This window comes from Diceros bicornis, chromosome 13 (assembly GCF_020826845.1).
Source record: "Diceros bicornis minor isolate mBicDic1 chromosome 13, mDicBic1.mat.cur, whole genome shotgun sequence".
Classification (NCBI taxonomy): Eukaryota; Metazoa; Chordata; class Mammalia; order Perissodactyla; family Rhinocerotidae; genus Diceros; species Diceros bicornis.
In genome coordinates, this window is record NC_080752.1 from 18,917,321 (window position 1) to 18,944,227 (window position 26,907).

At 44.2% G+C, this 26,907-nt stretch overlaps 1 protein-coding gene across 1 annotated transcript in view; it reads right to left on the minus strand.

Moving 5' to 3' along the window:
* Positions 1–435: 435 nt before the first annotated feature.
* DAB1 (DAB adaptor protein 1) overlaps positions 436–26,907 on the minus strand; it is a 277,882-nt gene continuing 251,410 nt past the window's right edge. Inside the window, exons 11-15 of the mRNA XM_058552526.1 lie at positions 25,117–25,225; positions 17,220–17,768; positions 13,491–13,618; positions 13,021–13,131; positions 436–896 (exon numbers count right to left, since the gene is read on the minus strand). Of these exons, the coding sequence (XP_058408509.1) occupies positions 13,036–13,131; positions 13,491–13,618; positions 17,220–17,768; positions 25,117–25,225 (882 nt within the window). The 3' untranslated portion in view covers positions 436–896; positions 13,021–13,035. The remainder of the gene's footprint in view (positions 897–13,020; positions 13,132–13,490; positions 13,619–17,219; positions 17,769–25,116; positions 25,226–26,907) is intronic.

Here is a 26,907-nt window from a genome sequence, read left to right on the forward strand (position 1 = left end):
GAGTTTAGAGCTTCTTAGGAAATCAGATATGTTTTTCATCTTTCTCATCAATGGGATTTGATGTCCTTTCCTACTCACAGAAGGAAGGTTCAGACCAAAAGCTGTCTTTCTTCACCAGGATGCAGAAGAGCTAAAGGGTTGTTTTGGCAACATTCTTGATCATAAAGAATAATCAACCACTTATTTGTCTTGTGATTTCAAGTTAATTCATTTCATATGAGGCTTTTTTTTTTTCCAGTTAGATTTCTTCACCCATACCTAAAAAAAGTCAAAAGCAATACAAAAATTTGTACACCCATTAATTTTCAAACATGACAAAGAAAGGAAAGGGGGGGAAATGGCAGACCAGGCCCTGTGGAGTCATGAAAAAACATTATCATATGTCAAAAGGCATATGGATGATGATATTGTGGTCACAAAAGACCTCTTGCTCTTGCCTAAAAGAAGTCAGTGCCAACCCTGTTGTAACTCTCTGAGGCCTGTCACTCCAAATTTGATGTCTCTACAATGGTCAACAGGTAGAGAAATAAAGAGAGAATTATGATTTCGTGTACTGGGTCATCTTAAACCCATGCTAAGAGAGCTCAGAATATTTGTCAGGTAAGCATTTGCTTGATTTGTGATTTAATGTTGGGTATGACTTTTTATACTTTTGTGGATTTTTTTTTGTGCTGCCATAGATATCTGCCATTGGTTGCCAAAAACTCTTAGTTCCCTCTTCCAAACGAGTTCCATTGGGCAATCATGAATTTCTTCATGGGATGAGGTGAGGTGAAAGAATACAAGAGAGCCTGTCTCGATACTGATTTCCATGGCAGTCTTGAAGCACCCGCCACGAGCCTGCATCGATGCTATTTCTTAGGTCTGTTGATCTGCGCATAGAGAGGCTCCAGCTCCTATGGATAGAGGGACAAAGTGAGACCTGCTCTTTTCCAGACAGGATTTTCTGAGATGGCTTGGGAAGCACAGTTTGGGATTAGAACAGAAAGGTGACAGTTTGACGGATGACCTTAGGTGATTTTTGGTTATATGTGATCACGGTGCATATCATTTTGGCAACTTTTTTTTTATCATCAAGAACTACTTACCCAGTTTTGTCCTTGGCTTTCAAGCTGAGACTGATTGCCCTGTTGGGAAATAACATGGTATAGCGGAGAGAGCTGAACAAGCTGTGGGATGTGCGCAAAATACTTATCCTTTCTTAGCTTCAGTTTCCCCAATTATGAAATGGGAATAATACTGTTTATTCTACAGGGTTCTTGAGAATTAGAGATAATATACATAAAGCATCTAGCACAGTGCTTGGCAGTAATAGGTCTTCAGAAAACAGTGACAATTACCATGAGTCAAGTGGACATTTTTCCAACATAGTTTCATGGATGCCCACTTAAGACTGCTGAACTTCTATTTCGAACTGCTCTTGGGTTTCTACAAGGAGTGATGACTGAGTGTGTTTGGGAGCAAGAGAAATAGCAACTGTGCCTTTAGCTCTTAGTTACAGTCTTCCGGGACTTGTTTCCATTCAGTCTGCTGTTTTAGGCTTGAACATTCACTTGCCTGCACTCATGGGGCCGTCCTGAGACATACACAGGAATTCTCACCAGTATAGGACACAGCAAGCCTTTAATCCAAACGTAAATGGGAAACAGTGTTTGGCCCTGTAGAAACCACTTCTGACTCAGTTCATGTTGAGATGGCCCAGGTTGCATCAGCCAAGAAGATCAGATCAATACTCTGGTCTTAAGCATGCATCAGCCCTTCTGTTAAAATTGACTTTTATGCTGTCACTCTTGGATGTTTGTGCCAGAATTAAAGGGATGCAGTGATACCTTAATTCTGCCATAGTTTACATATTAGCTTGCCTCCTGCCATGTGAGAATAGATCCTTTTTATTTTCTTGAACCATAAGACTGAACTGACATTCTATGAGCCTCTACTACGTGTCTAGCTCCATGCTGGGTATTTTCAAGTACATTGTCTTTTTAACTCATCACAACAGGCTTGTAAAGCAGATGCATTAGCTCTTTTGTAAATGAGAAATCAAGCACAGAAAAGTTAAGTAGTTTTCCCATGGTCACACAGCTAGTAAGTTGGGACATGAGACCTGAAAGTAGGGTCCAGTGCTTTTTCTAGTTTATTATAACAGCCACACTAAAAAATAAAATAATAATAATAAAAAAGCAACCCTTCCATCTGTAGTGTTGTAGAATGCTTTGGAGTTTATAAAGCACTCTCGGGTCTTACTTAATCTGCCTATCAGTCCTGGGAGTGGCTTTCATTCTTTCCATCTCATTTTGCAGATAAAAACTGAAGGTCAGGGAGGTTGTGTGATCTCAAGGTCATTGTGCTGTCTCTCATGTATTTATCATATAGCTTGCTTTGATTGTAAAGTGGGAATGGACTAGAAGATAATTTTGCCAAGATCCATCATTGTGCAGATGAAGAATCTGAAGCCCAGAGAAGAGCTCTCATTTTCCCAGAGTCACAAGGTTACTTAGTAACCATGCCAGGAATAGAATCCAGGACTTCTGACATCAGATCCATGATGTTTTCTTCTACAACTCATTGTGTTTGTATTCTTCCACAGAGAAGGAGCTTCCTACCCTTCCAGGCACCTATCCTGTAATATAATAGAGTGCCAACACGTTCTCCCATGCTTTCCACCCATGAGACTTCATACTGTCTTCGGAAACATAAAGAATAGATTAATCTTTCTTCCACATGTCCAAAGACAGAAAGTATGGAAGCCCATATTTTTCTACATCCAACCTCTGGGCTATGGTTTGCCAGTTCTTTCTGCCATTTCACATATGTGGACCTAGCACAGTAGGGGCTCAGTGAAGGTTTGTTGAATTAATGAATGACTGTGATAGAGTTTCTACTTGCTTCATTGTTCTGATCTCTTTGTCTTAAATACACTCCAATTTGGCTTTACTCTCTCAAAATCTAATCTATCAAAATCTACAGCAAGATGACTTATTAAGCGCCTAATCTATTCTCTGCCAATGTCTTGAAATGTTTCAAAACTTGTTGTGAGGCCAAACCTGTAGCTTGACAGTGTGTTTGTATTTGGGGGTGGGGTGGACGGAGCAAAGGTAGAGTAGTAAGGTAGTTATCTACAGCTACTGGGAGAAGACATTTCCAAGGATGTATCTTTATCTTTCCTGGGTACTTTCTCAGCCTGCTCTTCTTTTTGGATGCCCTAAGAAGTCAGGCTGCCTTGATCTCACCCTACAATTTGCTCTATTCTAATTTTGGAGACTAATTTATTCAACAGAGAATGACACCTAAAAACAGAAGACAGCAGGCTCAGACAGGGTAATTAATGCCACACTGCATTAACTTTCTGCAGCTGAGATAAATATTCACACGTCTCCTCTTGCCGGAATTTAGCTTCAAATACCCATCACAACAGCGGTAAGGACTGCAGTCAACTCTCAATTATCCCCACTAATGAAGGGGAGCAGCGGTGCGGAAAACCCCAAGCAGCATATAATCCCAAAGTCTGACACTGTGATGCATTATACGTTTTGGCAATAGCTTTACCTTCCTTGTTACAGAATCTTAGACTGTCAGAGCTGGAGGGGAGCTAAGAAATCATTTGATCTAGAAATTTTCGACCTGACTTCTGGCAAGGTCATGATGGGGCCTTCAGGCTATTTTTGATATTCCAAAAGGTCTAAAGGAATCACGCATTAACATAGCATGCTGTTGATGTGGGGTTTTTTTTGGCAGATTTGACTACACCTCTATCCTGCTTCAAATCCTTCAAAGGCTCTCCATCACCCACAGGGTAAGGTCAAAGCTCCCTAGCTGGGCACACAAGACCCATTAGTCTCATAGTCCATTAGAGCTAATAAATGCCCCTTCCAGACCATGAATCAAAACTCAACCTTCAGATCACGTATATCATGCTTAAAAAAAATTCTTTATGCTTCTGCCAGAAAGATCTTTTGGAAATGGATTTGGTCACACCAGTCTCCTGCTTGAAACAACACTCCCGACTCCTTATTACCCCAAGGATAATGCTAACCCCTCCGCATGGCGCACGAGGCTCTTCCAATATGGCTCCACCTTCTCGTCCAGCCTCATCTACTTCCTCCCTCTCCTGTTCCCCACCTTCTGTATTCTACTTCTGTCACCCAGACATGACAGGACTTTCCCATCTCTGAGACTCTGCACAGGCAGTTCCTTCTGCCTTCAGGGCCTCTCTTTGTCCTGCACCTGGGAGTTCATACTTTCAGAATCAGCTCAAATATAAAGGCTTCCTGGATGCTGCAGGTGATGTGGGCTACTCTGCTCCCAGACTCCTGCAGTGCCCTGTGTAGACTTTTGTTTGCATTGCCATCATGTTATCTCCCAGTACCTTCTATGCGGTGAGCTTCACTGTGCCTTTCACGTCCGTGTCCCAAATTCTGAGCCAGAGCTTGGAACACCGGAGACCACCCACTAACATGGGGAATGAGGATGTGAGTGAGTGAATGAATGGTTCTTCTCTTATTGGGAGTTGGCAAATACTTATGAACTTTAAGCTCACATGTGATTCTGATATATTAATACCTTCGTTTCTAGAGGACAACAAAATAGATGGAAACCATACAGAAAAAATGAAAACAAAATCAACCCCCCAACCTTTGACTTCAGTTGAATATCCTGTTTGCTGGGAGGTGCAGTGAAAGCACACGGATCTGAAGTCAGGGAGATCTCGGCGAGTACTCTTTACCGCCAATTCCCTGCAGCCAGGGTCCACCAGAAACACACCTGCGGTTGACCAAGTTGGGTTTATTACTCCCTGCAGTGAAGGGAACCACGGGCACCTCTGTAAGAAGGTGTTAGAAAGGGCTTATTATAGGCTCGGGCTTTGGTTAGATGATTTGGGGGAGAGTCAAGAAACTAAGGTTTTTCTCTGGGTTGGATGCTGTCAGGAAGCGAGAGTATTATCTTAATCATTCTTATCTGGAAGGCAGGAAGAAGGGAGCAAGGCTAAAGCCAGGAGAGGGGGTGTCCAGTCATGGTTGTCGCGTGGACAATGTTCACGTCCGCCTGTGCTCAGCCCTGGCTACCGAGGGGTCTTGGTTTGTCCTGACCTATCACGGTCACAAGTGGCCTTGTGTGCTGTGGATGTTCCGTGAACATGTTCGTGTTCAGCAGAAGAACACCGAGGCTCAGCTGGAGGGCCGGGCCAGCTCCTGGCTGTCAGGCTGCTGTTCTCTTCCTCACTGTTACCCACTTAGTGACCCTAGGACTCTGGGCAGGTTCCTTAACCCCTCTGAGTGCCAGTTTCCTCGTCTGTAAAATGAGGCTAGAAATCCTCTCTGTGAGAGGTGTGGTGAGCACTGAAGGGGAAAATACACGTTGATTGTCTAGCACAGAGGAGTACTCCAAAAAAGGTTAGGTCCCTTTCGTCTGGACATGTGACTTTATTCTTCCTTTATAGAAAGCATTTTTAAGCCTAATAATTACCTGTAGGGGGCTTTCCAAATTGCTTCTCCTTCATAGCACACAGTTGCAACTGGAACTGGGCTCTGTCATGAAACCTACTAATGGTACTGGATCAGCCTGGGGAAACTGCACAAAGAATGTGGAGTCGATCTCAAGAATCTGGTTGCGGGGCCCGTGGATAACAGAGACTTCCACATGTTCGCAGACTACTTTAAGTATGAATTACGAGCTTACGTACACCAGCTAAGTAGAATCACCGAATTAGAATATAAGAGCTTACATATATAGGAACTTACACAGTCTATAAAGGACATTCCTATAGCACGTACATGATCTCAGTTGGGCATCACACTGAGGCTGTGCTCTGGGTACTCCCACCTCCATTTGCAGCAAAGAAATAAGGCTCTTCACAGTTTGGTGACTTGCCCAGTGTCACTCAAACAGCACAGGGCAGAGCTGGCATAGAACCAGGTTTCTTATTTTTTTTAGTTCTTTTTTACTGCAGTAAAATATATATAGCATGGCATTTGCCATTTTAATCATTTTAAAGTGTACAATTCAGTGGCATTAATTACATTCACAATGTTGTGCAACCATCACCACTATTTCCAAAAATCTTTCATCACCCCAAATAGACTCTGTACCCATTAAGCAGTAACTCCCTATTCTCCCTTCTCCCATCCCTTGGTAACCTCTAATCTACTTTCCATCTCTATGAATTTACCTTATTTTTAAATAAACTTCATTGAGGTACAATTTACATACAGTGAAATGTTCCCATTTTAAGTGTATGGTTTGATGAATTCTGACAAATGTATACACCGTGTGGCCCTCCCCACCACAGTCAAGCTATAGGTCAGGTCCTCACCCTAAAAACTCCCATGTCCTTCTCAGTCAACTCTTCCAGTGTTGCAACCACTGATCTGCTCTTGGCCACTACAGATCAGATTTGTTTTTCCTAGAGTTTCATATAAACACATCCAGGTCTTTTTAAGCTCACCGTCCTCTCCACCACCCTGTGTTCCCTCTTGTCAAAGCAGGAAGGGCCCTCAGGCTGACAGCCCTTTCCTGTAGGAAGAAACTGAGGCCCCCAACGTGAGGGTTGTTTTGCCAAGAGTCCACGGGGAACAGTGGAGCCAGGAGGGCAGCCCAGGGTCTGGACACCCATCTCTGAGCCTGTTCTCTCACTTCCCCCATCTATCCCAGCTCTCTGGCTTGGAGCGTAGGGGCAGATAGTTTCCTAGCCCACATTAGAACGAGCCCCTTTTGAAAGCCACCTAATTGTGCTTATTACTTTGCATCCATTTAATTTTTATTATGTTTGTTTTTGGAAAGCTTGGCTATATCTAGCAAAGGTATGTCCAAAAAAATTATTAGTGGAGAGAACACATGGCATGCTGAGAAAGGTGGTCTCGGACATGAGGTCAATGTGCACCATGCAATCTCCTTGCTGAGCGAGCCCCTCTACCCCATCCTGGGAGCCTGGGGGTGAGGTCAGCAGCGAGCCAAGCCAGGGGTCAGACAGAAGCAGGGAGGTGAGCAAAGCTTGAGTCCCTCAGAGTCACCCTGATGAGGCAACAACTTCAGCCTTGTGGTCTTGCAGCTCAACGTGGAGCCTAGCTCAGTGGGGTTTCGCATTTCCTAGCTTGGCAAATGAACAAGGCGGCGGTAGCTAGGGAGTGAAAACAAGGCTGAAATAACTCAAAGTTCTCTGTGAATACATGAATAGGGTCATCAAAAATGCGAGGGTTTTAGAGCCAGAAGACCCTAGCAATCTTGCTAACTACCTGGGCCTCAGTTTCTTCATCGTCATCAACCCCATAAAATGGGGTTTGTAACATCTACATCATGGGATTGTAAGAAGTAACAAGTGAACTCATAACATAAAGGATTTTAACAAGTGGTGGGAGTCTTCCTTTCCTTTTTATTCAAAGGAAAGGAAAAATATAAAGCTTTCTGACGACTTTCAGCCTGAAAAATCTGGCCTTCAGGGTAGAAAAGTCTTCAAAACATAGGATGGATTTAATGATAATACTTAGAGATTAATGCTGCTGCCAATGTACTTGCTTCCTGGGGTCTCTGGTGCTGAAACCCACTTGGTGACCACAGAGATGCACAATCTGAGTTCCTGGGGGCTCTGCACATATTCTGATCAATTTTGCATTTCCCCATCAATAATAACAATTATGGGCACAAATTATCGGCTTTGCACATGTATATCATCTTTCTTGACCTTGTCACGTAGCAGGCAAGGACAGTGAGGCTGTTGATACTAATTCTCTGCCACGAGCAGGAGGCCCTGTCTTGAGTAAGGTGCTGGTCGTCAGGAGCGGTCCTGGATTTCAAGCAGATAGTTTCCAAGAACCCTAATGAAGTCAGCATAGTTAAAGGACTTCGTCCTGTCCTTTGTTAGCTGGGAACAAGGACAGCCTAGGGGAGGGGTGCTGTTGGAAGATCTTGTTTGAGGATTGGGTCTTCCAAGCTCTAGCTGGGTGACTTGAGGCAAGTTAGAAGGCCCTATGTCAGAGCTAGAAGGGCCTCTGGGCACTGTTTTACAGAAGAGGTGACCAAAGGTCAGGAAGGAAGCCATCTGCCTCAAGTTACACAGTGATTAAGTCGAAGAGAAGCTGCTAAAACCCAGGGGTCCCAGTCCTGCTTGAGTGCTTGTGAGCTATTTAATCTGGGTCTAGATTCAAATCCTAGCCCCATTACAGGAGAATCTTATGCTTTTATCAAGTCATTAACCTTGGAACCTTACCTGTCATATCTGTGAAACAGGAATAATAAAAATACTTAAGAGTGTTTCCTTGAGGACTGAATTAGGTGATGTTCATGCAAGTGCTATAAACATGCTAGTAATTTTTTAATATATTTTATTAGTAGTAGTAAATGAAAGCCATTGTGATTACCTTCTGCAGAGTGATGCTAGAAACAGTGAGCGTGATCTAAATCAGAGGTCAGCAAACTACAGCTCACTGACCAATTCTGGTGGCTGCCTGTTTTGGTAAATAAAGTCTTTTTGAAACTCATTCGTTCATGCAGTCTTTTGCTGCTTTCCTGCTACTGCAGTAGAGTAGATTAGTTGTGACAGAGAGTGTACGGCTCACAAAGCATAAATATTTACAGAGAGTCCACAACCTCTGATGTAAATGATCAGTGTATTCCAGTGTCCACTACTTCAGTGGCTTAAAACCACGTTGAAATCTTGCCCTCTGGTCTGGTTTTCTCTTTGGACCCCCACTGTCTCATATCCAGCAGCCTCCTGGCATCTCTACTTGGATGTCTCATGGGCACCTCAAGTTCAACTAGTCCCAAAATAAACTTGCCTTCTCTCTGGTCAAGCATGCTGCCCTGTGTTCCTTAGCACAGTAATTGGCACCACCTAGATCCCCAGGTCAGGGAGCCGGGGTCATCCTAGTTCATGCTGTCTTCTTCATCTCCCATTTCCCTTCAGTCTCAACCTCCTCCTGATCTCATCTTTTAATATCCTTTGGCATCAAGCCCACCTCTTCATCCTGGCCAATGCTCCCTCAGCCAGGCCCATCCCACCTCCTGGCTGAACTCCTCCAAGGCTTGGGTTGGACTTGCCTCCGAGAGCTATGTCCATGAAATAGACAGATTATTTTCTAGTTTTGTGGCTCTTGGTTTTAAGGCTCTGTTGTTTGGTTCTATTTAAAAAACAGAATAGTAATAATAATCCCAAATACATGTATTTTATTTTCAAAGCTTAACAAGGTATTTTCATATTCATGATATCTTCTGATTCTGGGACAGCCTGGGGAGGGAGCTGTTGTAATTATCTCTATGAGGGGGCTGGGTTTTAGAGGGGTTATATGCTTGTCTAAGGTCATCTGCTTTGAACCATAATTCAAACCATGTCCCCTGACTCGGTGCATTTCTTTTCTTCCTTTCTTTCCTTTTTTTTCTTTATTTTTTTAAAGATTCTTCCTCCCTAAGCATCTGAAATTCAGCTTTCTTTTCCCTTGGACACTAGAAATCCATCAGGTAATATTTTATATGTCTTAGATTCCTACTACGAAGATCAGTATTAAAAAAAATGACAGCGACTTCTTATTTATGGCAATATCTATTGTTACTAAGGGAGACAGACCAAACAATTCCCCATTGTTACAGATGCTACTTTGACTTGACAGCTGGGAGAGTCTGATAGGCAGTTTATTTACTTAGCCATTTAACCAAATAAATGTTTTCATTTTTCTTTCATCTCCTCAAAAGCTAACATTTCGCCCTCAAAATTGCTCCAGAAACACATCAGTGAAGTATAAATTACCTGCCATTTCCACACCAGACATTATAATATTATTTTGGTTCTTTTTTGCCCCTGTTGACCCAGTCTTTCAAAGACACATGATTTTCCCAGATGGGAGGGTAGGGAGAAAAAGTGAAATAATTGAAGATGTTTCTCTTTATTGCTAAAACAGAAATGCTGGTTGAGATTGGCCCTGAAGCTTCTACCAGCGAGGACTGAGTCTGCCTGTTTCCTCTTACTATGGTGTGATACGGCTTTAACGTAACAGATGTCACCTCTACCTACTCAGAATTGTGCAGGTATTTCTAATAAAAAGCAGCTGGAGATAATGGTTGCAAGAGCGAGAAGAAGGATAGGACTCTTGCTTTCTGACTGTACGAAGGCAGAGGGGAAAATAGAGCCATAGAAATAACTATCCCTGCATGGTATCCCTTCCCCAAATGTCTGGAAAGGCATTAAGTAATTGCAGTTAGTCAATTTCCAGTTGGGCAGATGGGTGAATGGGATAGAGACAGAAAGATCAAATGTGCCTTGTGCTGCTGTTGATGGAGGGGCCCAGAAAAGCTCATTTGGACTACCCTTGTGGGTGTTTTAGGGGCTATGTCTGTAAGGCTGGCATCAGCCTCTTGGCATGCAATTCTTACTAGGCAATTGTGAAATTGCCAGCCTAAGCCTTCAAAGGGAGAAAATTGCTTCACTGAAGATTACAGTCCAGCCCTCCTTTGGAGCTGGGAGCTACTTTTTATGATTTACATATGAATCTAAGACTGCTCATTTTTTGGAAGTGAGAGGTGGCCTATGAGGCCCTAACTGGTGTGATTCTGATTATGGGACAGGGCAAGCCAGCGAGCTAAGAAGTAGGGTTTTTCTTTCTCTTTTTTTTCCCCAAAGATGTTTTGAGGCATATTGAAAATTAATTATCTTAAGATAGAAAGTACAAAGCAAAATCTCCTAGCCAATGGCCTGGGTTCTTATGGTAGAATTTATTCAACATAAGGGCTAAATGTATCTAAATGTATAAAATCCAAAGTAGTGGGGAACTAACATTTATGAGCAAATATGATGATGATGATGATGATGATGATGATGACGATGACGACGACGACAACGACAGTGATGGTGGTGATGGCAGCTAACATCTTTTGGGTGCTTTCCACGTGTCAGACACTGTGCTCAGAGCTCCATATACATCACCTCACTTAGTCCAAACAATAACCCTATGAGGAAGACACTGTTTTTATCCTTACATTTTAAAATAAGATAGAAAATTATTATGAAATCTCATTAAGGTCATATAGCTAGTAAGTGGTGGAGCCAGATTTGAACTCAGACAGTCTTGCTCCAGAAACCAGATTTTTAGGCTGAATTTTAAGCTGAGTACTGAGTGTCTGTCTCCATGCTAGAGACTTACCCTACACTATCTCAGTTAACAAAATGGATAATATAAGTCTTTTCTAGCAGATGAAGAAACCAAGACTCAGAAGAAATGATGGTTCTTGCCCAAGATACTCTGCTATTAAGTAGCTGAGCTAGAACTTGAAGTCAAGCTCCAAACTCTGAGCTCTTCCCACTACACCATGCTACGTCCATGTACAACTCAGTCACGGCTTGGGGTTCTGGATGGAACATCAAATGTGGAAAGGCTGAAGCTCCATGAAACAGTTCAGCTGGTATGACTGTCTCAAGCCGAATAGGCTCATAAAGATGAGGGTTTAATACATTGATCTGCAAATGGTGTAAGTCATCTTTATTTTAGAAGAACTTCAATTTTAGGATGATGTTTGCTGTTATCCTGATGAATGGCTCTTGTCACCTCTCGTTCATTCATCAAGTTTTTCAAGGCAAGGTAGAGCACATGAAACAAAACACATGCAAGGGGTGGAAAATCTCTTGGGGAACCTTCCCAAGGCGTCAGACGTAATCCCCAACTTTTCTCTTTCCTGGAACATTGACTTTGTCTTTAATTCACCAGCTCCCCAAACAGCTTTGCAAGACTGAATTTTCAGATGGCTATTACACGGTTTTGCATGGCATGATGTGTTATTATGTGCTATTGTACTGACATAAAATGTGGCGAAATATATACTATGTTAAGTTCTTTAATCATAAAATCTATTAACAAAATGCACTTTCTAAACACTGTATTAGCTTTCAATAACTGTCAAAATAACTTAGATGTGAACTGAGAATGATTCTGAGGTAGCCTCAGAATCCATTTATGAACGGTGAAAACTATTTACCATTTTAATGGTTCTGACCACGCTGTTCAGGACTTAAAAAGGAGCTCTGTGGGTACGGCCTTGCAGGCCCACACATTTATGGAAAACTAGGAAAGAATCTGCAAATTGAACACATTTGTCAAGGAGCGACCTTAGAAATCATGTCTGGGTAACAAGGTGTACTTCTGTCTGCTGAGAAAGTTTGCTCCATCAGCTCCTCTCTTTCGATCAAATCAGATGTATTGAAATTCAAGTGCCAAAAGGCACTTCTAGTAAATGTAAGTACACTTCTCTCAAAGTAACTGCTGATGGAATGTGAAGTGGGTCGGTGGCAAACCACACGCTGCACCACAGGTGCAAAGGGCAGAGCCTCGGAAGTGCGTGCTGCGTGCCTTTGGGCTTTGAATTTCACTTTCTCACTGGGAAGGGTGCGCGGCCCCTTTTGGCTAGACAAAATGGGCTACCTTGATCTTCCATCTCTATCAATCTTATTTCAAGCACTGCTTGTTTTTGCTTCTTGGTCTGGCTTCTCAGTGTGTTTGGTTGACGACCTCTTTAGATCTGTGGAGTATAGGCAAATGCAGTGACACGTTGCTTAAAAGATTAAAGCATCTGGACCACGTCTCACTGAGAAATGATCAGGGTGGGCAGAATGTGTCCATCTCGGAATGCTGGTGCTTTCAGAAACTGAATCCATGTTAAGTGGTATTGATCATGCCTCATTCTATCACCACTACCCACCCAGAACACATCATTAATAAAATAATATGACCATTCCCACTCCTCACTCCTGCCCCTACCTGCCAGTATATGTCAAAAGTCATGCACCCATGAGGAAAAACGAGGCGGCAAACAGACACCAGGCAAGCAGAGATGGTACAAACACCAGGGATACACTCAGGCAAGGAGAGATGGTGCAAACATCAGGGATACATATGCTCAGGCAAGGAGAGACGGTGCAAGCACCAGGGATACACTCAGGCAAGGAGAGATGGTGCAAGCACCAGGGATGTGACTTCAGAAGTGAAGAACAAGCAAAAGGGAAAGCAGATAGCTTAAGAGTGAAGGGGATAAAAAGAAGATACCTACCCAGACCTGCGCTATCTAGCTACCGGCCTGTGGACTTATGTTATCACCACTGGGCTCCCCACTGGGCTCCCCAAATGGATCACTGTTGGATGAGGCCTGTGACCCATCAGGCTAGAACACAAGAAGATAACACTTTTTTTTTTTCCTTTTCAACAACTGAAAATAAAAAACAGCTGGGCATATTTTCATGCACACATACAGTCAGTTATTTTCAAGGAGGCAGCAACTTCAGTTAGAGGATGAAATACCCACAAATGCAAGAACTTGTAGGAATAACTTAATGAAAGGACAATGTTTTCAGCTGCTCATGTGAACATAATAGAAAGCCCCTTTAGTAAGCCCTTTTAGCACTTAAGAGTCTGAGCCAGCATTCTTTTCTATGTAGGCTTCTTCATGCATTGTCCATTTCAGATAGAGAGGTTTTAATTTTAAGGAAAAACAAAAACAGAAAGAACAAACTGGTCACTTACAGCCTCCTGCTCCTCGCTTTTGCTGGGACTCTCAAAGCCCTCCTCGAAGATGTCATCTGTGGTGGGATCGCTGGCGTGGGATGCAGAGGATTTGGATGGAGAGCTCTGTCTAGGGGCTGGGGTTGGAGCTACACAGAGACCATGCAAAAAGAGGAATTATCGTAAGTGTCCCACAGAAACTTCAGGGGTCTGGTTATATTCAAGTCCAATCACAGGACTCTTCCTATCACAAGTCAAATCAGTTGAAGAGTTTAATACCTCCTCTGCTCACATTTATTTTGTCCTCTCACATACTTGATGATCAGGAAGGAGCTGGTCCACATTGATGAGTAAGGCAGTGGTTCTCAAGGAATGGTCCCTGGACTAGCAGCATCAGCCACATCTGGGAACTTGTTAGAAATGTGAATTCTTGGACCCCAGCCCAGACCTACTGAGTCAGAAACTCGGTGTTTCTCCACACTCAAGTTGAGAACCACTGGACTATAATTTTCTTTCTTTTCTCTTTCTTAACATCACGTAATTAGTTTAATATGACTAAATCAGAGGACAGTGATATATTTATTGTGTGTCTTCTATGTGTCAGACACTGTCAGAAATTTTACAGATACTATCTCCAGCCCTCATAAAGCCCCTCTGAGGTAGGAGTTTTCCCAATTTTACAGATAAGGAAAGTGAAGGTTGCTAAATTGCTCAAGGCCACACAGCTGGCAACTAGCAGAGCCAGGCTTCGCATCCTGGCACGTAGTAGGTATTTGAAGAACACATGCTGAATAAACAGTGTCTCAATGACCCGGGAAAACGGATGTAGCTGGTGGCAACTTCACAGCTGGCACTTCAGTCCTCGTTCTACAAGGACATGCATTTTCTGTACTGACCTTCCCGCATTTTCCTTGTCTCATTTGCTCCAGAGGTTTATAACCAATATGCCATTTGAAGCTACTCTTCTTTTGATAATTTCTAATTTAGCATTGAAAATACAAGTCACTGGCTCAGCCTCAGGTGAGGGGATGGTGTGGCTTAATTTAATAGTTGAATTTCAGATGTCATTGATGAGGCCTCCCTGCCATAGCTGCCCAGAATTTACCAAATCCTGGCTGCTTATCAGGCAGTGAGTGATTGTAAAACTTGGTGAGTACCTTTAGCCTTGATGAACGTATATTTAGAACAATGACGCTATTTATTGTGTTCCAGCGAGTTAGACACTGTGCTAGGCAGTGTGCATTCATTATGTTCTCTAATACAAACATCTCAAGGTGGTCTTGTACCTATCGTTTTTTTCTGATGAAGATACTGCAGCTCAGAGAGGTGAAGTGACTTTCTCAGAGTCACACAGCTATGAAATAGGAGCCCTGGGATCTACACAGGTCTGTCTGACCCTGTCCAGGCCCTGGACTTTTCTATTTCTCTTTGAGATTCGCTCTTGGTCCAACTGATGCTCCACTCAAAGCATTCTAAAGGTGATGCTCATGGAGAAGAGGATATAAAGATAGGTTTCACCCATAACATTAAGTTTTTTTTTTTTTAATCTAAAAGGAATTCTGTTTGTTTCCTGAGATGAGTATGGAACAAACTAGTTATAGTGTGTTTAAGTGAGATGAGCGATATGAAAACCCTGTGATACGTGGTAGATATTGAATAAATATTAGTGAAATTTGATTCTAAATTGTGTTTGAAGTGGTTTATTGCTTACCAAAGGCTGAGAACCCACGCTGAGTTCTGAGAGGTATACTGCTCATACTTATCAGATGAAATCGACAGGAAGCATAACTAGGAGTTTATTTATGCCAGTGTTTTAACCTTTAGAAGGTTTTAGAGAATACCTCTACACTCTAAAATTGTGGTTCTCAATCTGGGGCATTTCACTCCCAGGGGACATCTGACGATATCTAGAGTTATTTTTGATCATCCTGTCTAGGGGAGAGGAGTCTCCTCCGGCAGCTAATGGGAGAGGCCAGGGATGCTGCTAAACATCCTACGGTGCACAGCACAGTCCCTACAACAAAGAACTATCTGGCCCAAAATGTTAATGGTGCCAAGGTTGCAAAACCCTGCTCTGAACACAACAGTAACTGAGTGGCCTTTGTTTTGTTTGTTTCATTCTCTACAACCTTTCCCAAATGCCTCCCATGTGCTACCCACCCTGCCAGCTTTATGAGAAGTGCAGGAATGATTCAGACATACCCCCTATCCTCAAAGAACTTAAACTCCTCTCTTTTATTTGTAGCTGGCACACAAGCCCATTGAAAGAGGGACACTTGTTTTTAAAGAATGCTTGCTTATTTATGCATGGCTGTCATTTGTTTAGTATTTTCTTTTTTATTCATTATTCTTCATTGAACCCTGCAAGTTAAGAGTTCACAGAGATGCTCCCACTATGTAGATCATATGGCTTGAGTGGGAGCAGGTCGTTATACACATAGAAGGCTTTCATTTTCAGAGCAGCCTTTCGAACCTGGCCAAAACAACACTACCTAATTGTGCTAACATTAGATTTTCTTGACAATCCACAGTATTTGCTAAGCAGTGATCCATATCATCTGTGACAGTAATGAAAATGCCAAACTCATCCCTCCATGAGCCTTTTCTTCCCCCTTTATCAATTGTCGAGGCACAGGCTGAATCACCACACACCTTCCTGAATGGTGTGAAGCAAGCACATGCCTGCTCAAGGGTACCTGGATTTTGATTGGCTGCATGGCTATAGTTCTTCAGATGCTTGCAGTAGAAATGTGAGCTGGGGCAGAATCACTGAATGCCAAACTAGGAGGAGGTACACAGCTGTCTAAGACAACTTACCCATTTTACCCATGATACAGTTGAGGTTAAGAGAAGTCACACGCTTGCCCAAAGTCACAGCTTGTGGTGGAGGACCCACGATTAGAACCCTGGTCCAGGACTCTGCCCCAAACCACTTGATATGTGATGATGATGATGATAAAGATGCTCCAAACTTTGTGAGGTACACAACATTTTAGGACATGTACCATTGAATCCTTTTAATAACCCTTAGCCTAAGACAGATGAGGAAACTGAGGCTCATAGAAATAAAATGACTTGCCCATCGGCACAAAACTAGCAAGTAATAAAGCTGCTCTCCAGGTTCCCAGGCTAGAGCTTTCCGCTACACCATCTTTTTTTCTCTTTGACCACCCAAAGCTTTGAGCCAAAATCTGGCTTCAACTACGCCAGTCATATGAGACCTTATGGCTGCTATATCTTGGCCCTAAGTTTTCTCCTGATCTTAATTTTCTCTTCTAATTTGTTACCCTTGTTCCTAAAGTTTTTTTAAAATTCACATTCACCATTCATTTTTATTCCAATAAGCCATACCAAAATCTGTGTGTCATAAGCAGGAATATACATAAATGAATGAATGAATGAATGACCAAATAAAACATAAGAGGCAAAAATACGACATGATGGAAAAGTAGCAGGCTTGTATTCAGTTCCACCATTTTGTCTATTCTCTTTGTCTCTGAATCTCACTTTCATTATCTGTCTAACAAACTTGTCATTAGCACTGTCATGAATATAAAAATAATGAACATAACACACACAAAGTAGGTATATACATTATAATTGATACCTAATAACTAGTAACTCTTATTACTACTAGCAGTAGTAATATGAACAAAGAGGCCTGTTGAATGTAAACTGAGATGAGTTCTATGACCCCAGAAAGAAGGCAATGCTCTCATTGGGTTTACGTCTCCAAAGAAGGGCACTCACGTGAGTTGGTCGATGGTGTGGTAGAAGTCACAGGGGTCAAATTCAACTGGGAGATGTCAAAGTCATCACAGTCGTCTGCATCCTGTGCCACCCCGACTTTGCTGAAGTAACTGGAGAAGGCCTCTGAGGTACAGGTGAGGGAGGGTTGGTCGGGTTTGCGGGAGGGCACGGGTGGAGGCTGGGCCATCTGGAAATCCTTAAACATTTCTTTTCCCATTTTCTGCCTGGGCTTGTCGGTCTGTGGGCTTGACCTGGCGGAGTCACCCGTGGCTGGGACGGTTGCAAGGGGGGTGAGGGGACCTTGGAACATGGCGGCTGGCAAAGGCATAACAGTTTGTGTGGGCATGAAGGCGGCTGGCGGAAACTGCCCGGCCACAGTTGGCCAGGGCTGCTGAGTGGCAGGGAAGAGACCCGGCTGGCCCCAAGCGATGGGCTGAGCCCCCGGCATCACCTGAGCGACTGGTGGCTGAGCACCCATGGCGATCTGCTGTTGGACGAGGGGCTGCTGGCCCCAGAAGGATGGGAGGACGGCGCCCATTGCAACATAACCTGGAAGGGCAGAAAAGAGTCAGGAGCCCTGGGAAGGAATGATTCAGGGAGTCAAGAGATTGGCAAAAACGCACTGAGCCATTTCTGAGTGTCAGGCTGTATGCTGGGGATTGGGGACGCAAAGATGAGTAAGACAGGAGTCCCTGCTCTCAGGGAGCCTGCCTTCTAGAGCAGGGGTCAAGGGAAAGCTCTCTAAGGAGGTGATTTGTAAGGTGAAACTAGAAGGCAGTGAGGTGGCAAGCCAGGCAGACATCTGGGGGATAACAGTAACACTGCCTCAGCTGTTAAAGGCTTCTGACATCACCAGGCCTCAGGAGCCAGTGTACCTTAGTGGAAAGGGCAGAGGATCAGCAATCTGGCACCTCTGGGTTTGAATCTTGCCCCCTTCTTGCTAGACCTGGGGTATTCTCAACTGCTTCAGCTTCTAAGAGGCAGGCTCTTTGTGGTCAAGCCAGGTTATAACATCTTCCTTCTTGGCATCAACGCTGAGTGCAGAGCGAATAAGAATCAGACTGCTGGAGTCTTAGAGGCTGAGGTTAACGTTCAGATTGCCACTTCTTATCTGTGGAATTTAGGGACAGCTTCATAAGCTCTCTATCTCTTTATCTGTAAAATGGGCATAAAATACCTTCTGCCTCATTGAGTTGGTTTAAAGATTAATGGCGATTATATAGTTAAGGGGGAGTACTACACCTGACACAGAGTGAACATCCAGTAAATGTCAGCAATGAGTGTGATCTGAATCAGACAAAGCCTATAAAGGACTTAACAGCTTGCTTGATATATAACAGCCATGCGATAAACGGTACCTACAGGTACAATCATGTTGTTACTATTATTATGCTAAAAAAAGGTAGATGATGTTCTACTCAAGAGCACTTCACACACTGGCATAGGTTGGGCACTGCAAAACTCCAGAGGGTGCACTCACATATGTTACCACGATAACTGTTTGCTGGATTCCTCCTTTCGGGTGAGATATGATCATTTTGCAAGGAGTGCAAGTGACACTTTTCACCATAACAATAGTAACAAAAATAATTTCCATTTATTAAATGCCTACAATGTGCTAGGTACAGTGTTAGGTGCTTTACATCTTCATAAAATCCCTGCAGGGTACGTATTATTATCTCCATCCTAAGGATAAGGAAATTGGTGCTCAGAGAGGAAAAGTACCACGTCCAGGGTGACACAGCTGGCATGAAGTGGGATCAGGATCTGAACTGAGGTCATCTGTCCCCAAAGCCAGTGTTCTTTCCTTTGTACAACACTGTCTCACCCAGATGGCCAAGTGCGATTTCTGATCTGAACACCGTCAGTACACCTGGTCTAGCCATCAAATGTCTTAGCACACTGCAGGCCTGGAGACTCCCATGTGTTTCCAGATATCCCCTCCCTTCTCAGGGGGCCCAACGGCCACGAGCATGTGCAGTTGAGCCTGGGAGACCAGGCCAGGCCAGGCAGAGCAGAGGGTGCAGAAGCTAGCTTTGCCTGGCCTCTCAGAACCAGCATTTTCATGGCTGTCAGGAAGAATTGCAGGCACAGAGCAGTGAGATCAGGAAAAGAGGAGGAGTGGGTACAGGGAGCCCTAGCAACTTCCAGAGTGGAGACAGGTGGGCGCCGTGGCACTGGTCACGACACGGGTCATGTCAGGACTCTGGTGAGCCCAGAGAAATGGTGTGCAGGGCGCCTCGCTCACGCTCCAGTCTCAGGCTCACCTGCACTTCATTAATTGATAAGGGATGGACCAACATTCAAAGCCAGTCCACTTCCTTGCAAGGTGAGAGGACGCTCCGGAGGGCCAGAGACAGGACACACAGGCTTCTTGCTGATTAATCTAGCAGTGTTAAATGCCTTTATGGAATGAGGCAGGGGCGTCAACAAACAAAACGGACCATATCCTTATGAGATCTCCTAGTCCTGAAGCACTGAAATAAGAGGGGGGAAGAGGCATTGGTGCTGACATTTAAAACCTGAAACTTGCTTACGTTGCCTGTTGCCTCGCCTATCACATAATAATGCAGCGACTTGAACCTACCAATAGACTAAGAATTCTGCACCTTTGTTTTTCTGATTTACTTTGATGGGGCTCAATGGTTCTCAATGGGAGTGCTACCGCCCCCTAGGGGATGATTAGGAAATTTGCGGGTTGTCATGATAACTTGGTCAGGGTGACACTACTGGCATTTAAGGGGCCGAGAGCATTGATACTGGACATCTTCTAATGTGTGAGACTAATGTACACAGCAAAAAATCACCCCACGTTCTGTTTATAATTATTTGAGTATAGACTTGACTTTGAATTACATGGAAATTCAAAATTTCTTTGCACAGTTCTAATGCACTTACTTTTCCAGGAATGTAACAATTGTGTACATTGAGGGAAGACTGTGTTTCACCTCATTTGGAACACTGTTGAGAGTTGTTCACCAAACTGGAAAATCATGGTCCCTGACAGAAACACTTCTCATGGCATCTGAGCCAACATGACACTCCCGTATCGGTCTGTACCTGTGGGGATTCTATTTACGGGTATACACACCTGACCACTTAGTATGTTCTCTAGTGCGGTTGACCTGGGTATTTCCTTATTGAAATACATATTTTTATTATAAATTAGCTTTTATTTCTTCCTTATTTACAGATAGGGCATTATATTGATTTTTGAAAATTTGTGTAGGTAGGTTATATTATCTATAAATTCCACATTTCAAGATATTAAAGGAGACATTACAAATACTTGTTATAAAAAGGGGGTGCTGAGTCTGACAGGGTGGAGACCTGCCCACGGATCTTTCAACCACCCCAACCCTGATGCCCATGTTGGTCAATGGATGGAAGGCTTCAGCCTCCAGCCAGCTTATTTTTTACTTTGCCTCCATCTCACCCTCCTCATTGCCGCCAGAAGACTGTTCTAAAATGCAAATATCACGCTTCATTGTCTTGAGTATAAGGCTCAGATGTCTTAGTTTGGCTTATGAGCCTTTGGGGGTCAGCCCCCTTGCCACCCCTTCATCCCCATTTTCCGTTCGTATTCCCACTGGCACCTTTCCCTGCAGCAGCTGCAAACAATACCCAACCTGCTCTTGCTCGTCTCTGCTGGTCCATCTGCCTGGAAAGCCAGCCCAAGCTCTTCCCGTGCCTACTGCTCCTTCTCTGCTCTCTGAGACCCGGTTCAGCATCGCCTCTGCTGGGTGCCTGCCCTGCCCTCTAGACTCAGTTGGTTCTCCTTCTCTGGGCTTGCACTGTTCATCTTGAGCACAGCACATGTCACACTGCGTTGTAATTGCTCAGTTGGTCTGACTTCCCTCATTAGACTGGAAACCGCTTGCTAGCAGGAACCGTTTTCTCTGTCTCTCTCTCTGTCTAGTACAGTTTTTGGCATATATCAGCTGCTCCATAAATGCCTGAGACTGGAAAAGGCTCTATATAAAGGTGAATGAGTCATAGTAGAATAAATGCCTTCACTGCGTTTTTCCAAGTGTAAAATTAAACTCCAAGATCCGTAAGTGCTGTGATCTCTAATGATGCTACTGTTGGTGGCAGGTTTTTCTTCCCCTTATCTTTTTTTCCCCACAAGGAACCACCAGATGGGCTGTGCACGTTTTTCTGGAGAGAGCTATTAGCATGTCTCTCTGGCTTTATGCCGTCTGCTTCAGACCAAACTACAATATTCAGATGAAAAAAAGGCAGCACAGGGTAAGTGGGTACCATGTTTGTGAACCTGCAGGTCTCACTTGCTTTTCCTGGGGGTCCCTGCAGCCTGGGCTCTCCCCAGACCTGTGAGCTAAGGTTCTCTGGCCACAAGGCATCGTGCATAGCTGATGGGACGCCGCAGTGGCAGGGCTGGGGTAGCACTGGAAACGGGAAGCCACGTGGTAGCTGCCACTTCAGCCACTTAACAGCTTAGTAACCGTTTACTCATTACTGTTCAACAGTGGAGGGAGGAGGTGCCAAGGAGCATCTATTTATGCCACGGAGTTCAGATCAATCATAAATCTCCTTGCTGTGAACTGAAAGGAAACACCTGCATTATTGCCTTGCAGTCAGAGTTTTTAAAAGTGTTGAAAATTGCAATTTATAACCAGATGCTGGCACCTGGGGATACCCTCATTATTTAAAAAAAGAAAAAAAAGCCAGACTAAAATGTAAGAAAAAAACACTGAAAATTAAGGGACTCCCCCAACATTTATATAGCACTTATATGTTATTGCTTATCTACATTATCCCATTCATTTATTCATCCATTCATTCATTTAAAAAATAGCCCTACTGGGTGCCAAGCACTGATTTAGTCTCTGGAGGTGCAGTGAAGAACAGAAAGTTAAAAAAACCCTTGCCCTAGTGGAGGTTACATTTTTGTGAAGTTGATCCTTGCAACAAGCCTCCGTGTAGCTGTTACCACTCTCTCTTTAATCTGTCCACGGGGAACTGCAGCTTCACGAGTGGAGGGCTGACGCAGCCACACAGGGCCTGGGTAGCAGAGCCAGGGCTCCTGATGAGCAGGGCAGCAGACATTCGGTGACTGCTGACTTATGTCAGCACCGTTTTCAGTGTTCTCCTACATGTATTAACTCACGCAGTCCTCAGAATAGCTCCAGGAGGTGGAACTATTATCACCCCATTTCACAGGTAAGTTCCCCGAGGCTCAGAGGAGGTTTAGCTGAGTATGACACAGCTGGTTCGTGGCAGGGTCTGTGCTCATACATTGCACATCCTCTGTGCCCCCCAGCCAGCTCTGCATGCCCAGTCAAGATGCCGTCGGCCCAAATTTCATTAAATGTACTTTTGTTTAAATACTCCAAGAAGGTAAAGGAAAAAATATAGGTAGGACAAGACATTTTCTTCTACTTTAGAAACCAGAGTAATAATAATAGCAGCATTTTCCACACTGAGCATCTACAACGTGCCAGCATTTTTCAAGGCGCTTAACTTTATTTTCTCATTTAATCCTTGTGATATTGTCGCAAAGTAAGTATTATTTTCAATTCAAAGATGAGGAAACTCTGGCTCTGACAGGTTAGGTAATTCAGAACCAGGATTCAGAACCAGCCCATTGGATGCAGACGCCTCTAGCAGCCCATCCACTGTGCCGCATCCCCCAGCTCATTTCCCCAGCTCCCCACCACTGGCTGGACACTTAGGGACGGGTAGGGGGAGATTCAGTCGCTGCAGAGATTTTTAGGGCCAGTTCAGGGGGGAAAAGCGCAGATGGTTTAACACCACCTGAAGCCCAGTTTTATTCCTTAGCATATCTGAAGTTGGGTAAGAAAGTGAAAATATGCTCATTGAAATTAATTTCAGACCTATGTTCTAAAATTGAAATCTTGGAGGTAATCTATCAATTTTTTTTAGCAGCTGAAGAAACGGAATCTGGATGTGAAGTAGTGGCTTGCCCGGAGTTTGCAACAGTCGGTCAGGTAGCAAGTCTGAAATCCAGGTCTTCAAAGCCCAGATCTGACACAGGCTGGGGAGAAGGCCCAGAGCCGCTGCACCTGACACCGCAGGTCCTCAAGAGCTTTCATCAATGGTTAAGGCTGGAAGACATGCGCGACCGCATCCAGTCCCACCCTCTCATTGATAAAGAAGGGAACGGAGACTCGGAGGGGCCAGGCCACTCCTCTGCCTGCAGTCCTTTCCCCCTGCCACCTCCTCGCCCCCGGCCCCTCCCAGTCTGCTCACATCTCACCTGACCACACCTCCATTTACACCTGCCCTCCGCCTGCTCCAAAGCCCCATACTCTGCCTTCCGTTTTCTTCTGTCCATACCACTCACCATACTCTAACATATTACATCAGTCACTCCTTTTATGTTGCTGCCTGTCCCCCCAATAGAAAGGTAGCTCTCCACGGGTAAGGGTCTGTGTCTGTTGTCCTCACTGATACATCTCCGGCCCCTAGAGCACAACCTGGCCCAGAGTGGGCACTCGGTGAATATCTGTGGAATGAACATGCCTGCAAATTAGTAAATTTGGTGCCTAGATTTCCTGTCATCTGTTCCAGCATATCTTCAGGGATCCAAGAATGAGGACAAAGCACGGGTGTTCTGCGCAAGTCATGGAAGGTGGTGCCTTTCTGATGGAAAACTGTTATTCTTATTTAAAATGACGTGTTCTATTACACTATTCCCAAGGAAATTTTAATATCCATTTTAGGTAAGGAAAACTAGTCATCACCACTGTCCCATTTTAGCAATGGGTAAAACAGATTCGACTGGGAAGCTTAGCAATTAAATGAATTTCTAGGCTACCTGTAGATTCTAAACTGTAAGTTAGAATCCAGTGGCTACCAACCTCTGTTGCTTCTGAAAGTTCATAATGATCCCTCAGCTTATGAGGAATAAGTGTAGCTATTTCAGAAAAGAGTATGAATTTTTAATTCACTTTGAATAACAGCAAGGTTTATATTTGGTGGCAAGAAATTGCTTCTAACGCTATGTAATTAAAAGTAATCATTTATAGAAAAAATGCAAGATGTGTATTCTAAATTATTCAAATTCTATTTGCCATTTATAAAAATAAAGTAGAAAGAGAAAGATGAAGTCATCTATTTCAAATATGTATTTAAAGAAAGAAAAAATCTTTAAGGCTCCCATGTATGTAAAAAGCAGAATATCACCTTTGGAGTTTTCCAAGTAGAGTGGCCCAGCTACATGGAGTGCCTGATGCCATGGAAACAGGTTAAGATGCCTGAGATCTCACCAATTTGTAACTCACCTACAATACTGGTACTATATATATATATTTTACCCTGTTGTAAAAGTAGTATATACATTTTAAAGAATATTAGGAAAACAGAGCAAATACTTTGTAAATCACCAAGAGCCCCATCACCCTCCCAATTCACTGTGAGCAGTCTGCTTTGTCCCTTAGGTGTCCCCCTTTGTGTGGGGAACCTCCCCTTCTTTGAGTCTCCATCAAACGAGGCAGATGCCTTCTATCCCTTAGACCTCAGGAGGTCTGTGGAGGGGTGACTCATCTCCTCTCCCACTCGCCAACTTCCCTCTTTCTAGCTGAGATGGACAGGAGGAAAAGGACTTGCACTGATTTGCACAGCTGCGTGTGCACTGAGCTCCCTAAAGCTATACACCTGAGTACCCAGGAATCTTGAACTTTCCGGGTGAAAGACATCACTGAATTCCAGCCCAGCAGCATACCAGAGCTTGTAAACATCACCCACACACCCCTAAATGACAGCTTCTCAATGTCACCTGAAGAGTCACAAGGAGAGAATGGTAGTTCCACAGATGTTCTGGCATATTTGGCAGCTGGTTCAAGTCAACTCTTTCTCTGTTTCGATGAGTGGAGGCCAAAGGAAGGGAAGGGGAAGCAGGTGGAGGAGGGCTTACCTGAGGGTACAGCAGCAGTGCCGAAAGGTACAGAACCAAACATGTCTGCACTCGCCGGAAGTGTCTGGGATGAAGACGGGATAAAGGCATCACCTGGAGTTGCAGGAGTCTGCAGACAGAGAGGCAGAGGGTGCATGAGGCTCCTGGGAGACCTGGCTCAGCCGTCCTCAAGGATGGGAGGCAGCAGGTGCAGGAATTAAGTGGGAGGGGGGTGCTGCAGAAGCCAGCCACCGTCCAGGCCACTTATGTGGTGTGTAGACCAAGAGCTGGTTACACAGATTATCTATAAAACGGGAAAAATGATTCCTGCCTCTAGAGCTGCATTAAATGAGGATTAAATGAGGCCATGCATTTAAATCACTTGGTACCACGCTGAGGCATATAGTAGGTGCTCAGCACACGATGGCTTGTATCATGACTGTTTAGCTTAAGCCCCTGGGGGTGTTTTCAGGCCATCAAATGATTCCATAATGTCTGGCGTTCACTCTTTCGAGGTGGTCAATTCAAACTGACATACACTCAATCAGGACCAGCTCAGGGCTTGTCACTCGATCCACGGTAAACAGACAGTTTTGGCTAAAGGAACAAAGAAATCTCAGCGACTGGGCAGAGACTCTTGTATCACGGTGCCTCCCATAATCCTGCCTGAATCTTCACTTGCAGAAACAAGTCAATATATTCAAGAAGATGAAAAAAAAAAACAATACCTGAGCAGCTGCACACTCTACCCTACCTGGCCCGTGCTGGAATTCTAGAAAGGTCTGCTGCATGAACTGGTGGGTAAGGGGAGGGGATGCTGAAATAAACACACCAGCACTCAGTTTCTTTTTAAAGGTTCACAGCACTGCCGACCCCGTGGCTTAGCGGTTAAGTGCGCATGCTCCGCTACTGGTGGCCCGGGTTCGGATCCCGGGCGCACACCGACGCACTGCTTCTCTGGCCATGCTGAGGCCGCGTCCCACATACAGCAACTAGAAGGATATGCAACTATGACATACAACTATCTACTGGGGCTTTGGGGGAAAAAAAAGGAGGAGCATTGGCAATAGATGTTAGCTTAGAGCCGGTCTTCCTCAGCAAAAAGAGGAGGATTAGCACGGATGTTAGCTCAGGGCTGATCTTCCTCACAAAAAAAAAAAAAAAAGGTTCACAGCAGCCTTTTGCCTACAGAGTATGTTTATTTGATGCCATAATATCCTTATTTTTTTCCCCTTGGAATAGACTGGGGCAAGCAATTAATCCTGAAACCATGGCAATTAGACAAGGCCATTTTTAGATCAGCAGTTTGCGCGACGAATGGCATTGTCCTGAGGATTATTAACTACCCATTTGGACTGCACTTGGGTTCAGGGCCAGAAACGCAGCTATGAGCTGCTGCGTTAAGCACTTTTAAACACAATCAACACCATTCTCTTTTCCCCTATGTGACCTTGGGTGAGTCACATGCCCTCTCTGGGACTCAGTTTGCTCATCTGTAAAATGAAGGGGATAAGGTTAGAGGATCTCTTCAGACTTTCCAGCTCCACAGCCTCATGGTTCTGAGATCCCAAGTGCCCAGGATGCAGCTGTTACCCCAGGATGGAGAAGAGGATGAGAGTCGATAGAGCTGTCTAGCTTCCCTGGAGAGAGGAGTTGCTGTCCCTTCCTTCACGTCTGCTCTGGACATCAGGCGTTGGGAGCAGGGCAGCTGTGCCTAGATCCCCTGGCGGCAGCTGTGGGCAGCAGGATCTTGTGCCATCTGTCCTCAGCGGTGAGGTTATAGCCTTTTCTGTGTGAGGTGCATCTCGCCGA